At 37.9% G+C, this 15,000-nt stretch overlaps 1 protein-coding gene across 5 annotated transcripts in view; it reads right to left on the bottom strand.

Annotated features, from left to right (window-relative positions):
• The window catches only part of LOC135210364 (CD109 antigen-like), a 1,440,954-nt gene that overhangs the window by 1,287,616 nt on the left and 138,338 nt on the right, over positions 1-15,000 (bottom strand). For all 5 annotated transcript variants that reach the window (XM_064243260.1, XM_064243264.1, XM_064243262.1 and 2 more), the window contains exon 3: positions 2,112-2,367. In XM_064243260.1, the coding sequence (XP_064099330.1) occupies positions 2,112-2,367 (256 nt within the window). The remainder of the gene's footprint in view (positions 1-2,111; positions 2,368-15,000) is intronic.

Genomic DNA, 15,000 nt, shown 5'->3' with positions numbered 1-15,000 from the left:
ACTGCATAAATAAAATGCTCACAATGAGCAGCTGCATATTCATTACTTTTTCTTCCATGATGAGCGACAGGACGACTCAGTCCTCAAAGGAAACGGAAAAATGTCAACGGGAAATTTACAGAGGAAAAAAAGATAGGGACACCAACGGAAATAACTAAACGGAAATTTGATTTGTTATGATTCACCTGAAAACGCACTCTATATATATATATTAATATATATATATTATATATAATATAATATATATATTATATATATATATATATAATTATTATATATAGAGAGAGAGAGAGAGAGAGAGAGAGAGAGAGAGAGAGAGAGAGGATGTCGCTAATACAGTTCTGAGCGTGACAGACAAAGGGATAGTAAATTCTACCTCATTATGAACAAAAGTTGTGTTCTAAAACCAACCACACATTAAGATAGAAACTCTTGCTTAAGTAAAATTTGGTACATAGTGATTAATATGAGATATATCCATTTTCGTCCTAGAATAGTAAGAAATAGTAAGAAAAACTTATATAAATACATTAATAAGATATTATTGTGTTTCCTTTTAGTTTTCACCCTATTACCTATGTTAGCAGCTATACCTCTTTAAAACATATCTACATTTTTTTTCCTTTTTTGTCAAGAAAACTCCTTATTTAAATGAGAACGATAAAAAAACTTTTTTAAATCAAATAACAAAATATAAAGTAATTTCTATACAAATTCGGTACCATTACAGCTATACAAAACATTGATACATTTGACCGTGACTAGGCAGAATTTTATTTCAATTTATGCAGCTCTGTTCGAAAATATAACTTCAAAGATCCCACAGTAAATGTGAGAAAATGGACCAATAGAAGATATTACCTATATATAAATCCAGTCTCTCTTCACACTTTTTGGATATGCTTCTCACTGCAAAGCATTAAGAGTCAAATGCAAGAGAATGAAGTCATTCTGATGTTGGTAGCAGGATTCGAACCGCATCCAGAGCATCAGAACGAGGTTAGCATTCAGCTACGGACATCTGAATTACTTCATTTTTCTTGCATTTGGGTCTAAGGTTCTGTAGTGACAAGCTCATCTAAAAGATATGAAGACTTACAGAAATTAAGAGGGCCTTGTGGTTAATAAAAATTACGCGCGCGCGCACGCACACACACACACACACACACACACACACACACACACACACACTATATATATATATATATATATATATATATATATATATATATATATATAAAGGTGATGCCACGGAGGAAAATGGAAAGACGAGAATGCCAAGATCTTACGGTCGAGCAGACCGAAAGATCTTGGCATTCTCGTAATTCCATTTTCCTTCGTGGCATCAACTTTATTTATACATAGCATCACTTTTATATACTTCGTGATCAAGTTATTCATATATATATATATATATATATATATAAATATATATATATATATATATATATATATATATATATATATATATATATATATATATACTTGAATCTAAAACACGGCCTCGTATATAAGAGACGATATATATATTGCTTTAAGTGGAGCCTCTGTGAGTTTTCACGGAAGGTGGGAGCTTTGTTCATTTTCCCCTCAGGACGCAGGTTTGTAGTTATATGCCTATGTATTCTAAAACGTGTAAGGAATTCAAAAAGTCAAACAAATAACTGTGGTTACTAAAAATATGCCCGCGCGTGCACACACAGACATAACACACGCACACGTCGTGCGTTGTATGTATATATATATATAATATATATATATATATATATATATATATATATATATATATAATATATATATATATATATATATATATCGTTTTGTTTTATTGTTTTATGACAGTTCTTTCTTTAAAAAAATTATACCCGATTACGAGATAACCTAATGACAAACAAAACGTAATTTATAATTTTTTTGATAAAATGCATGATGCGACATACACACGCATCACATAACAGTAGAATAATAGAAAATATTGTATATTAAGCAGAGATGAATAACGATAATGAAAAACCTTCATGATACCTGTAAGAAGATAATCTCTGCACCTCTGAGCTGAAGGGAAAAGTACCTGCAATGGGATGAGAACAGAAGCACTGAAGGATACTCACGGATCTCTGAGGATGAAAGGCGAATTAGGATCTCGCCGCAAGTCCAAGACCTCTAGACCTCCGAGCCCATTTTCACTGGTCAAGGTCGAGGTTTCTTCGGGAATGGCGGTGAGGTATTGGGTCGTGGTGACCTGGTCCCCGGATGTAGTCACCACAGGGTCAGCCAAGGTCATCCGATGGAGCATTAGCAATGCAAAAAGGAAGTACGGCCTAAGTACTGCTGGACTATCCGCCAGCCGGCGCACTACCTGACCACCTGTGTGAAAAAAGAAAGCATCGTTGTTAGTATATCAGTTTCAACGAAAAGACCAAAAATTTAATAGCAGCACAATGCAACTTCTGCATGGTTAAAGGTGTTGATACATAAACTTCTATTATTATGGTAAACAACAAAGATCTAACTTTGTCTGTTTGTCTCTGATTACAACCTTGGGTTTACTCCAAAAGCAGTCAAATTCTATTAGGCCAATATCACTGGAAAACCGATTTTTCTTTGGCTTCCTTATGAAGCCTGGCATATCTTCCCATCTGAAAATCAATTAAACCCACAAAATAAAAACGAAAAAAGTGGGAATCTGAGAAGGTGACGTCTGCTCGCTTGCGAAATAACCTTGTGTCAGAAATATGTTGTAGGTAAAAATGTAAGATGTATCGTACAGTATCTTTCGCTATTTCAGCACGGGTTATACAAAAAATGTGAGAGAAGCAAGTGAGAGGAGAATTGCTCATTTACCTCTCTTTCTCTCTTCGCCAGTCTTACATTCTTGATAAGCGATCTAAAGATACCCATAAAAAAGTTAAGGGTGTCTTCGCATTGGAAACTTTCGACTGGAGGAAACGCGAAGAGTCTCGGTTTCGTTTTCTAATACTATAATAGATTTAGTTTTCTCTCCTTGTCGAGCGTTTGGATTTTTTATTCTGGTCTTGTGACTATTGACAAATTAAAGCCACTAAAGTAGCACTTTCAGCAGAAACAAGCATTTTTTTTTACATGTATTAGACCGATTTTCGTCACCATGACATTTCTTGAACTCCATAAAGACAACGACCCATTGTTTTTACCATATGGAAGAGTCTTATTATTCTTCATTTTACTTCGTTTATGAAGGCAAAGTTATATGATTCTTTAACAGGTCGTGGAAATTTAACAACACAATTTATGATCCTCTCATAGAAATATTACTTAAATGTCATACGAAATAACGACACTTAAATGTCACAAGAAAAAATAAATAATGTGTAAATAATTACATACCAAGTGCTACTGACTGGGTTGCTAGAGTATAACGAACAAATAAAATTACACACATACACACACAAACACAACACACACACATGCCACATAAACTTAGAGGAAAGGAATGCATTGGCAAGAAAGTAGGTGAGTGTGGAAAGGAATGGAGAAGGGGTGAAATAAATAACTGAAAGGGACAGATATTAGTGTCTAATCTATAGTCTTCGAGGTCGCTGAGATGAAGAGTAACACTCCCGATGCCCTTCAAGCCAAAGTTCACCTTTGATAAGGAGGGGTTGGGAAGGGGGCTACATATAGCAATAACTGGAAATGACAGATATTAGTGACTAATCCATAGTTTTTGAGGTTATTGAGATAAAAATAACAAAAATAGCTACAGATATTAGTGTTTAATCCATAGTTTTCGAGGTCGGTGAGATGAATCGTGACACTCCCAATGGTTTAAGTCCAAGTTCCAGCCCAAGTAGGAGGGGGGGGGGGGGGTGGGGGGGGGGGGGGGGGGGTGAGAAAGGATGAAAAATAAAATATCACAAATTATGGTTATTAGTGTATAATTCATAGTTTTAGTGGTCGCTGGGATGAATTGAGTACTCCTGATGCCCTTGAAATCCAAGTTCAGCCCTAATAGGAATGAGGGGTTAGAAGTAGTGAAATATAAAATGTCAAAAATGCTGGGCAATGTAACTAAAGCAACTATTTTAAAAGGAAAACAGAGAGAGAGAGAGAGAGAGTAGAGTGGGTGAGAGAGAGAGAGAGTGAGTGGTTTGGGAAAGGATTTTAGAGAGGGGAAAGTTATTGGAAAACATCAGGAGTTTTCCCAGGCACCGCCGGGTTGACCAGCTAAAAATGGATTCATGTATGTAAGTGTGAGTGTGTATGATTCAACATAACTCTGAAATGCATTGAGCAATTTCAATCAGTCTTGGTATGCATATGACTTACTATCTTGAAAAGAATACTTCACTGGCACCAAAGGGGCAAAATGTAAAAATAACCAAAAATGACAGATATTAGTGTCTAATCCAAAGTTTTTTAGGTCGTTGAAATGAATAGTAAAACTCACAATGTACTTTAAGTCCCAATTCAGCCCTGATAGGAAAGGGGGGGGGGGGGGGGGGTGTGTGAGAAGGGGGTGACATGTAAAAATAACCAAAAATGACAGATATTAGTGTCTAATCCATAGTGTTTGAGGCTGCTGAAATGAATAATGACACTCCCGATGCATTTAAGGTCTAAGTCCAGCCCCAATAGGAAAGGGGGTTGGAAGGGGATGAGTGTAAAAATAACCGACAGATATTAGTGTCTAATTCATCGTATTCTAAGTCGGTGAGATGAATAGTGACACTACTGATGCCCTTTAAGTCCACGTTCAACCACGATAGGAAAGGGGGTGAGAAGGGGTGAAATGTAAAAAAAAAAAAAAATGGCAGCTATTAGTGTCTAATCCATTGTTTTCAACATTGCTGAGATGAATAGACACCCCAGTGCCCGATAAGTCAAAATTCAGCCCGACAGGAAGGGGGTTGAGAAGCTGTGAAATACAAAATGTCATAAATACTGAGCAAAGTAATGGAAGCAACTATCTTAACAGGAAAGAGAGAGAGAGAGAGAGAGAGAGAATTTATTGATTGCCATTTAGAGTTTTCCCAGGCAGTGTGTGTGTGTGTGTGTGTGTGTAACATACAGGCAGCCATTATAATAACTATAACCACATTAAAAACAATCTTTTTCGAATTCAAAAAGCAACAGAGACCCACGTGTTTTAAACAAAAGACGACCTTATTAATCAGTCAACTTATGCTATGTGATGACGAAATCGTGTTACAAAGCTTTTCATTAATGAATGGTAGTAATGATGAGAGAGAGAGAGAGTTACAAGGGTTTGGAAGTCTCAAAGACTTGTTAATCCATCCGAGGAGACATCGTGTGCACACTAATCTCTAGGAACAGGTTTTACTCTTCATTCACAGTGTCCCAATGATTTTGTCTAGCTTTCTTTTAAACTCTTCCACACTGTTGCTATTTACAACTTCTGGCGGCAATTTATTCCATGTCACATGTCTTGTATGTAAAGGAGTGCTCACAATGGGACGTGTTGTATATCTCCAGTTCTAGTTTCCATCCATCATTTCTTGTCTGGTTTTCGTTTAATGTAAATAGGTTACCGTCTACTTTTGTTATGCCTTACAGTATTTTGATTGTTTCTATTAGTTGTCCTCGCAATCTTCGTGTTTCTAATTCATACATGTTCAGAGAGAGAGAGAGAGAGAGAGAGAGAGAGAGAGAGAGAGAGCTGTTGTCAATGTATTTCGTAATAATAACAACTCACTTCCCTGCGTACCAACAACAAAATTTGCCTGCGCAAACAGAAGCTTTACTTTAGGGATTTTAAAAGTGCAAGAGTTTGCAAAGGCCCACTGAGCACCAGGAGAGTCAATATTGACCCGAAAGACCAGGAGCACATAGGAGAAAGCAATGTTAAAGACTGGGAAAAGAAGAACATCACAAAAAGGAATCCGAACTCATCAAACATGTTCTCACTTATCAACACTCGCCCAGCACTAACTTGAACAGGTTATTTTTCCCAATAATTTCATCCATCTCGTAAATTACTTATAGGAAAGACAAGTTGCTAAACACCTCGGGCAAAATGAAATTAAAGAACGCTCTTTTCCAAGAGGAATGAACTAAAAATAAGTGAAAATTAAAGTGAGCAGAAACTTAAAATTTTATTTTGAGTTTACTATAACAATATTTCAGAGGACACGCGCATCAATACTGCACTGGATGAGCGCGCACACGCACCAAACTAATCTTACCCAACACAAACAAATAAGGTCGGAAGCAGGTTTACACCGGGAACGCTGCCCCAGAGACTGGGTTCAGACTGGCCCAAGAGTTAAATGATCACAACAATGAGGTTCTATCAGAGCCCCGATTGTTAGGCAATGACCCGGAAGGTCATTTTCTGAGGTCATTCTCCAGAGTCCTTTGAATCTAACCGCAGAGCAGATTCACACGCTTTCCCTTCTCCCCAACGCCGAGGCTCTTTGGAATAAACGGGATCGGGGGAGCTGGTGCGGATGATTATGAAATGGATTTTCTTTCAAGAATGACTATCAGAGTCTATCCTTTTACACTGCATATATAAAAGTAACCGGGATATATTTCGTGAAATACGATCATGCTTTTGCATGTACAAATCAGCCATGCAGTATGTAAGTATGTAGTGTGTGTGTGTGTCTATAATATATATATATATATATATATATATATATATATATATATAATATATATATATATGTGTGTGTGTGTGTGTGTGTGTATATATGATACACGCGCACACACACACACACACACACACACACACAACACACACACACACACACAACATATTATATATATATATATTATATATATAATATATATATATATATATCATATATAGTAATTGTATAAGCTTAGCTGAAAGAAGTTTTAGGTTTCCGCCACGCAAACTAAAGGGGAGGTTTTATATTGTGATCTGTCATGTGCAACAGATTTTCTCAGCATGTCTCTCACTGCATGAATTTTATTTTTATTGATTTAAAGACATGGCAGCTAACAAAGTGCGCTCCTTTGCCTGCACAGGATATTGCTATCTCAGGTTAATTTGAAGAAATTTGTTTATGTCAAGTACCCAATAGCCTACTTTGGAACACTTCTCGAGTATTTCTCTCACTTCTCAAAGCGGGAACTGCAGTGATCGACATTCCCAGTAGATAAAGAAACTCTACGATTCCGATTCATTTGCTCGAGTACGCAGGTCTATAGATTACAGACTATGGAAATCAGCTTTGAAATGACCACAGGCAACAGAGGAATCTTGGGGTTAGATTTGTCGCATCTTCTCCAGCAGTCATTTTCATCTCAAAAACGTCAACTCAAAGATCGTTGTATTAGATAAGCTTATGATGCATAGGCAGTTGAATATATCACCGAGTACAGAGAAGAAGCAATTTTTCACGTAAGCGGTCAAGTCAAGGACATGAAGCTGGAGACTGTGCCACAGGAATTCTATTCCGCATTAGGCTGAGAAAGGTTGGGCACGTGCGGCATTGCCCAACACTTAGGGTGTGGGTAGGTCAAACAACTGGCCCGTACTATTTCCTTGACTTTGTAACGGCTAAATCATATTTTTTTAATACGATTACTCATCTTTCGACTAAATGACCATCAATTTGGAAATCGGAGATATGTGGTGTCAGGATAAAAAGACTTCACCCTATTGCCCAGTGGCTTTTTCGTGGATTCTAAAACAAAATTACTACACAAAAAAACAAATTGGACGACGTGACTCAACTGAAAGGTCCACAGATCTCCATATCTGGCGCTCTGATTTTTTTTTCTTTTTCTTTTTTTTTTTTTTTTTTCTTTTCTTTTTTTTTTTTTTTTTTTTTTTTTTTTTTTTATGGGGGCACCTTGAATCAGTGTTTATGTTACCAGGCCACGAACAATTAGGTCAGTGAATGATAGCATGTCATCAGAAATTTAAGGAATATTAGACGGATTACAAATTGTTTCAATGACAACGATTCTTAGTTTGAACACCCATGGTAACTTTTGGGTAATTAAAAATGATTCCACCATTAACTAGACGTGTGAGCTCTGTTTTTCTTACAACCCGTCCTAAGAGCCAGACTCATTCCCATCCCTTGCAAGTGTTATATCACCATTCAAAAGTTTTCCCATAAACAAAACGGCTCCAGAGAAAATCGAGATGTAGGCACTGCCACATTCATCCAGTGAATTTATTCCGAAACCCTTTACACCTACACTTCACACGCCTACCAAAACCGCTCATCGACAGCACGTTAACCACCCTAAACACACTGAACTGTCCACTTACATCTTGCACACTCGCGTTTCCCGGATACTAAGGTCATTTCGTAAGGTTACTTCGTCTACTTATTTGCACAGCATTCTCAAGAATTCCAAGCTACGCACTACTTTAACTCGCATATTCTTTTTCATTACTCCTGCAAGATCAATAACACTTCGAAATGTAGATGTCCCTGCAATGCCAATATCAGTAAATCCACAGCGAAGACCATCCATCTCTCAAGCATCAAATAAGAAATCGCTAGAAACCCTATACAGCATTTCGTATTGCCCCACTTGCAATAAACCACAAGTAATGAACGGAGAACAAACGGTAGATCCAATCATCTCGCAAAGACCTTCGCTTCCAGAAGGTCTGGAAGCTCATTGCACCATTACATTTGCCGAGCTTCTGGCTCTGAACTCATTCTCATTATCGGATATCGTAAACGGAGTGTGATTGTCAGCTGTTAACACCAGAGGTTAACACCACAGACAAGATGCTAATGGCTTTCGGGATGGAGTCATCAGGGGGTCGGATGGTGAAAAGGGAATTACGTGAGACGAGACCCAATAATGAGAGAGAGAGAGAGAGAGAGAGAGAGAGAGAGATTATATAGTTGTATATCATATATAAAACAATAAACTGGAATCTGACCTCTTAACATGAATACATGGTTTGTCTTCAAGTAAATTTCAGTGCAACTTAACGAGTGCCAATTCCTAAAAAATTAATAAGCTGTACAGCCAAGTCCCTACAATTATTTGAAATCAATTCAATCTGTTGCAGACGCAAGCAATCTACAATAGTACGTATACAAAGCGACAAAGAAATACACTGAGTAACGGAATATAGAGAATGTCGCTACACACACACAAACACATACACACACACACATTTAGAGAGAAGGAAACCAACAGCAGCGTAATTAGTAACATATAAAAGTCTCTCCCCGAGAGAATCAGTGGGACCATTAGTACTTCACTAGAGATATCCGAAAGGAGGAGTAATTGATACCATTGAGCAAGTAAACGAGATCTGATATATCCTCATTACGGGTGAGGACTCGTTTCTCTCTCTCTCTCTCTCTCTCTCTCTCTCTCTCTCTCTCTCTCTCTCTCTTCGTTTTGCTATGAATGGACGGGTACTAGTTGGCGGACCTCAGCATGAGGAGATGAATAGATATTCAAGGAGCATCATTTCCGTTTCGGGAACAAAAACAAGATAATGACGATGATGAAGATTCAAAAGAACGAACAGAGAGATGATATGATAATGATGAAGAATGACCGATGAGGGTGAAATATGGTAAAGATGACGATGATGAGGAAAGGCTGACTTGCAGAAGGAGGCGAAGGGAATGATGATGACCAGCAATTAAGGAAGTGTCCTTAATGTGTTCTAGCGCCAGACAGCTGGAGCTTCCAATGTTGGATGCTAATTGAATGCAACTCATCAACTAGTGCGCACGCGCGCCGGCAATTTCGAATAATCAACGTTGACGAACATCTTTCTACAGAAATGAGATTGCTGATAATCACCGTCAACCGATATTATGTGTAATCATCTGAGATTTATGAAGAAGTTGTTCACCGGGAACTTCAGCAAGGCCAAAACATAGTTTATTGAAAGCTCTGGCAGTTATTAGTCTTGTCAAAGATTAGGAACAATAAGGAAATTCAAAGAACAGGAAAACATATAAACACATAAAACATTCTGTCAATTACTCGTATTACAAAGGACACCAAAAACCTAATTTCTTATGGTTACGACAACGATGTTGCAGGGATGAGATATAAAATAAAAGTAGGATCGTACACACATTCAATAATTTCCCATATGCGAACACAAGCAAATAACATCAAAGTAGTATGACCTATGTATATTCTCTAAATAAATCTGTTTTGTTTTAACCTTTTTATAGACTCCCAATTTAAGAAAAAAAATCTACTTTGAAATAATTTATTATAGCTTCCCATAATATTTGTTCTCTTCGAAAGGTATCAAGTCATCAAAAACTTGTGCAGACTGAAACGAAAGGGATTATGGCGAGCGTAGCTTCAAAATTCTGGAGTGGAAAAAAAAATTATCCCAACTTGACTTTCCGTCGTCACCTCAAAGGTTCTTCTACCTGCTGATTACGTTCATATTCCTTGCGTAGGGTTATTATTAGTCTTTTTCTTTTCCTGGCAGCTGTCAAAATGTAATTTTAAAAATCATAATGAATTTTAAAAGATGAGGCGATACACACAAAATACATTTCTGAGTTTTCTGAAAGATAAGCGAACAAGTTAGTTTATTCGTATCTTTTCTCATAAGAAGCAGCACTAACATGAATGAATTCATACCTTTCAGATTATTTTTGCAAAAGTTTCAAAATTAAAAGAAAATTAAAATAAAAGCTAAAAAAGCTGCAAGGCGATGGAACAAATGACTGTCCGGATGCAGCAACGCTCATATTGGGTAGATCACCACAAGAGAGCTCTTTCAGTATCCAGCATTCGTCAGAGCGTAATCGTTCTTTATACGCCAATAATGATCTTATGTCAAGACATAATCTGTCGCTTACTTTAAGATCTCATAATGCCACCCGCTTCTGTATTGCATGTCACGGCGTTGCTTATTGCTGAATTTGACGTCATTAAATTACCTGTTGCCTAATATGACACCACTTATTACCTAGTGATTAATTTGCTGTCAAGTCGATGTCACGGTATGAGTTGTAGCTCAATTTGATTTCTAGTTAACGCCCAATGCTCAATTTATTACCTAGATATTAATAACTGCGCAGTTTATATGGATGCATGTAGATTACTGTTCAATCTGATGCCGTGATATTCCAGTCAGGATTCTTTAAAACATTGCATTGCATCCAAAGTGCCTTCGGAGATCGAAGTCCCACCACTCATCATCATCTCTACACAAACTCATACTTCGGCATCAATCCCCTCTCGCACACCCTGCTGCTCCTTTCACAAATCAGGCAGAACTTGCGGGAAGTTAAATCAACTCGTGTATCAACTCTGACCTCAACAAGCAATATCATCAGCCCCATGCAAAGAGGGAGCGAAGCCGTGTCCCCAACTTCTTCCTCCACTTTGCAAGAAGGAACTCCTGACCTCTGCTTTCCCCTACCGCAAGTTGAGTGCCGGGAGGGAGGGAGGGAGGGACGGCAGAGAAAGGAGGAAAGGAAAATGGAGAAGGGAACAGTACGGAATACAGGAAGAGGAAGAAAAGATATAAACTGGACAGAAACAGAATGAAGAGAAAACGAAAGGAGAAAATATAAAGTGGGAGAGAAACTGGAGGAAAGAGGGGAAAAGAGGAAGAACACGAGAGGGTTGAAAGGATTGGAATAATTGGAAAGGGGAGAGAAGGAGAGAAAGAAGCGAAACAAGAAAATCAAGGCCAAGAAAGACATTTAATGTGAAATGTTATGCTCATACTCCTGATTTTTTCCTCTTGTCCGATTTTGGCAGGAGGCCAAATAGCGTAGTGATGGTACGAGAGTGCTGGACCGTGAAGAGCCATTGACATTTTACCGATTTGGATAAAAAGAATGAAGCTTTCTTTTATCAGAATCATGACGTCATTAACTGGCAAATAATAATTATATTAATGATTTAAAACTTCCGAAAAAAAAGCATACAGAAAGAACACATGTGGTGCGCACATCAGTATTCGAGTATATAAATGGGATTAACTATAAGTGATCACCTCCGTTTTATTAAATGACAAAATAAGAAGTTTTGTTAAAAAAAATAAAAAAAAAAGGAGTTTGGCAATAACAAACAGGGGGGGGGGGCAAAAAAAAGTGGGGGCGGTTACAACAGAATGATGAACAGTGCAATATCCAAACTTCCTATCATTTTTCAGCGGGATGCAACCTAAACGGAATCATTCGGTTATAAGGGAATTCACTTCGAACATGGTAATCCTTCGTGGGCCCTTCTTAAAATTTCCCGGGGGATCTGCTGCTACATTTTCCATCTCCAAAATGGGTTTCCTCAGGAAATATGTTTCTTTCAGAAAACCCAAAAGGGCCTCAAAGGAGAGGAGGAGCTCTTTGATTACCGCGACACCGCCATGTTGGATAAAGAGACCCAGCGATTCAATGACGAGGGAATTTCCACCCGCGAAAAGAAATACCTCCTTAGGATTCCCGTAAATTTTCAAGCAAGTAGGCCAAGCACACATTCAAGCGTCAACTTTCGCGCTCCTCAAAACACGTCTAGCCTTCCACAGATATGCATGTTTCTTGATAAGTATATACACACGCGATGCTGATTTTTTTTTTTAAATTTAATTTTAATTAGAAGGTGGTATATCAGTGTGTTGTGGCTTTTGCACTGCGTACGTTTTTGGTATCTGACAGCACTGAATAATATGGAACTACTATTCTAATTACAAATATATTGTACTAAAACATCATTACTAAAACAGGCCTGAGTGTGCGTTTAGTTAGAAATAATGTTCTGAAAAGAAGGTCGTTATCGATACAGTCTTTTTGACGGAAGCGAATTGCGGATATTTAATGCTAAAATTATGAAATTATGTAAAAAACAAGGGAAGAAAAGCAAAATGAATAATAAATCAATGGGTAATGACTTAAAATCAATAGATATAATAAATGTGAGGAAAATATAACAAACGAAAAAAAAAAAAAAAAAAAGACATCCTAAGGCGGCTTAAGTGGTTCGGTCACGTAGGGCAACAGAGATGAAAATAATTGACAAAATATCTGTCTCCTTCAGTTATTAAAGAAAGAATAATGCTTAATTTTTCAGGCAGCAGAAGAATGCTTGTAAGCACGATGTACTAAGTCTAATTCTGGATATGGAAAATTTAAAGCACTCGGTTTACAACACTAGACCAGTAATTACAAGCGGAATGTTACAATGGTTACAATGGCGTCCATTCTTTTTACTACCTCAGCTCCATCTCCACTGCCGACAGCGGAAACAACACATCACCCGCCCCCCCCCCCCCCCCCCCCCACACACACCCCGTCCCGCCCGGGCATTTGCCTACTTTGCAGAACGGGGAGAGAGAGAGAGAGAGAGAGAGAGAGAGGAGAGCCAAATACACATGAAAACGATCCCGGCTTAATGCACAAAGATGGCCATCACACGAAGCAAGTTTTCTTTCTACATGACGCCTTTGTAGCTTCTAAGTAATGCTGACAGTTCACTACAGAATTCCAGCCTTAAAGTTTTATTTGCCATAATTGTATAAAGTTTAGCGTAAGTGAACTACAGCCACCAAGGCACACGAAATACTAAACGTTCCACCTCTACTGCGCTCAGCCAGAAACTGTTAGGATGACTTTTCTTTTATAAGCACTGAACCGCGAGACCGGCCATCAACGATGATTGTTTATTTGATCTAAATAAAATACGCAAATGAAGTGTACATGTACGTATCACCAAAAGATATACCAGGATAAGAAAATAAACTACAACTAATTCGCAAAAGAACGGACGCCATTGTAACCATTGTAACATTCCACTTATTTTAAAGTAGCAACGTAGTTAAAATCTAAACAACTTGTTCCGGAAAATCCCTTTGTGAAACCACTAAGCGTCACTGTTGTTTGTTTTATTCAAGAGTTGACATTATTTTGCGTAGCGGTACACTGCCCTTTAAAGAGCAATGAAATGAATTATCTTTTCCACACCAACAAACTCTTCCTGGCGAAGTTGGAGACCTTCGGGGAAGCAGGTTCACAGCGTCCCTTTAACCATACATGTTGTACAACAACCCATTTACTATTCTTGCCTTTAATATAAATATGGTTTCGGTGCCAGTCTTGTGTTGTTTTATTCTTTTTACCTCCGCCCAAGTAACCCGTGGGGGGTAGTGCCGTCAGATGACCTCATGCGGTGCACTGTAGGCATTACTTAAGATTCTTAGCCGCGTGTCTTCGGCCCCTAGCTGCAACCACTTTGTTTCCTTTTACCGTTCCTCCTTTCAAATTCTCTTTCTTCGTCTTACTTTCCACCCTCTCCTAGCACTTGATTCATAGTGCTACTGTCAATTTCAATTTCAGCGGTGAATGATCTCATAGGTCCCAGTGCGTGGCCTTTGGCCTAAATTCTCTATTCAATTCAATTCCGCCCAAGTAACTGAAATGTTGTTCTCACCCGAGAGTGTGTTAGCGTGAGCATATGTGTGCGTGTTACCACATCTAATAGAACGGAAGAACGCATCTTGATAAGCATGGGTTAAAACGTTCACTGGGCTGCCTCTCCAATGATTAAATTTTGGTGAACATTTAACATGATAAGCTACGAGACCCGTCTTCCTCATTGTCACTTGAACTAATACGGTCCGAAAAACACTTAGATCCGGCTCGCCTGCATCGGAGGTCCATTAATCAACTTCAGTAATAATATTCATAATTATTTATTGATACGAGTGCATCTTTCAATAATTAATAAAGTACCTTTTACCGGGTTAATTTTTCTCTTCAAGGTTTTGATTCCCTTGATGATTTTACACTCACACACACCCACAGACTCATGCATGCATTGCATAATCACACGTGAACACACAGACAAACAAACATATATATATATATATATATATATATAGATATATATATATATATATATACTATATATATATATATACACACACAATTATGTGTGGGGTGTGCGTCTGTGTATTTATGTTAAAAACACTTTATAGGAACAAGAGCCGTAAGGAGAAAACTTAAACGGATAAAAGGCACTACCGATTAAATACTATGTGCATCTATTCCAGCACAAGTA

This window comes from Macrobrachium nipponense, chromosome 39 (assembly GCF_015104395.2).
Source record: "Macrobrachium nipponense isolate FS-2020 chromosome 39, ASM1510439v2, whole genome shotgun sequence".
Lineage (NCBI taxonomy): Eukaryota > Metazoa > Arthropoda > Malacostraca > Decapoda > Palaemonidae > Macrobrachium > Macrobrachium nipponense.
The sequence above is the reverse complement of the archived record's forward strand: the minus strand, read 5'-3'. Positions and strand labels throughout refer to the sequence as shown.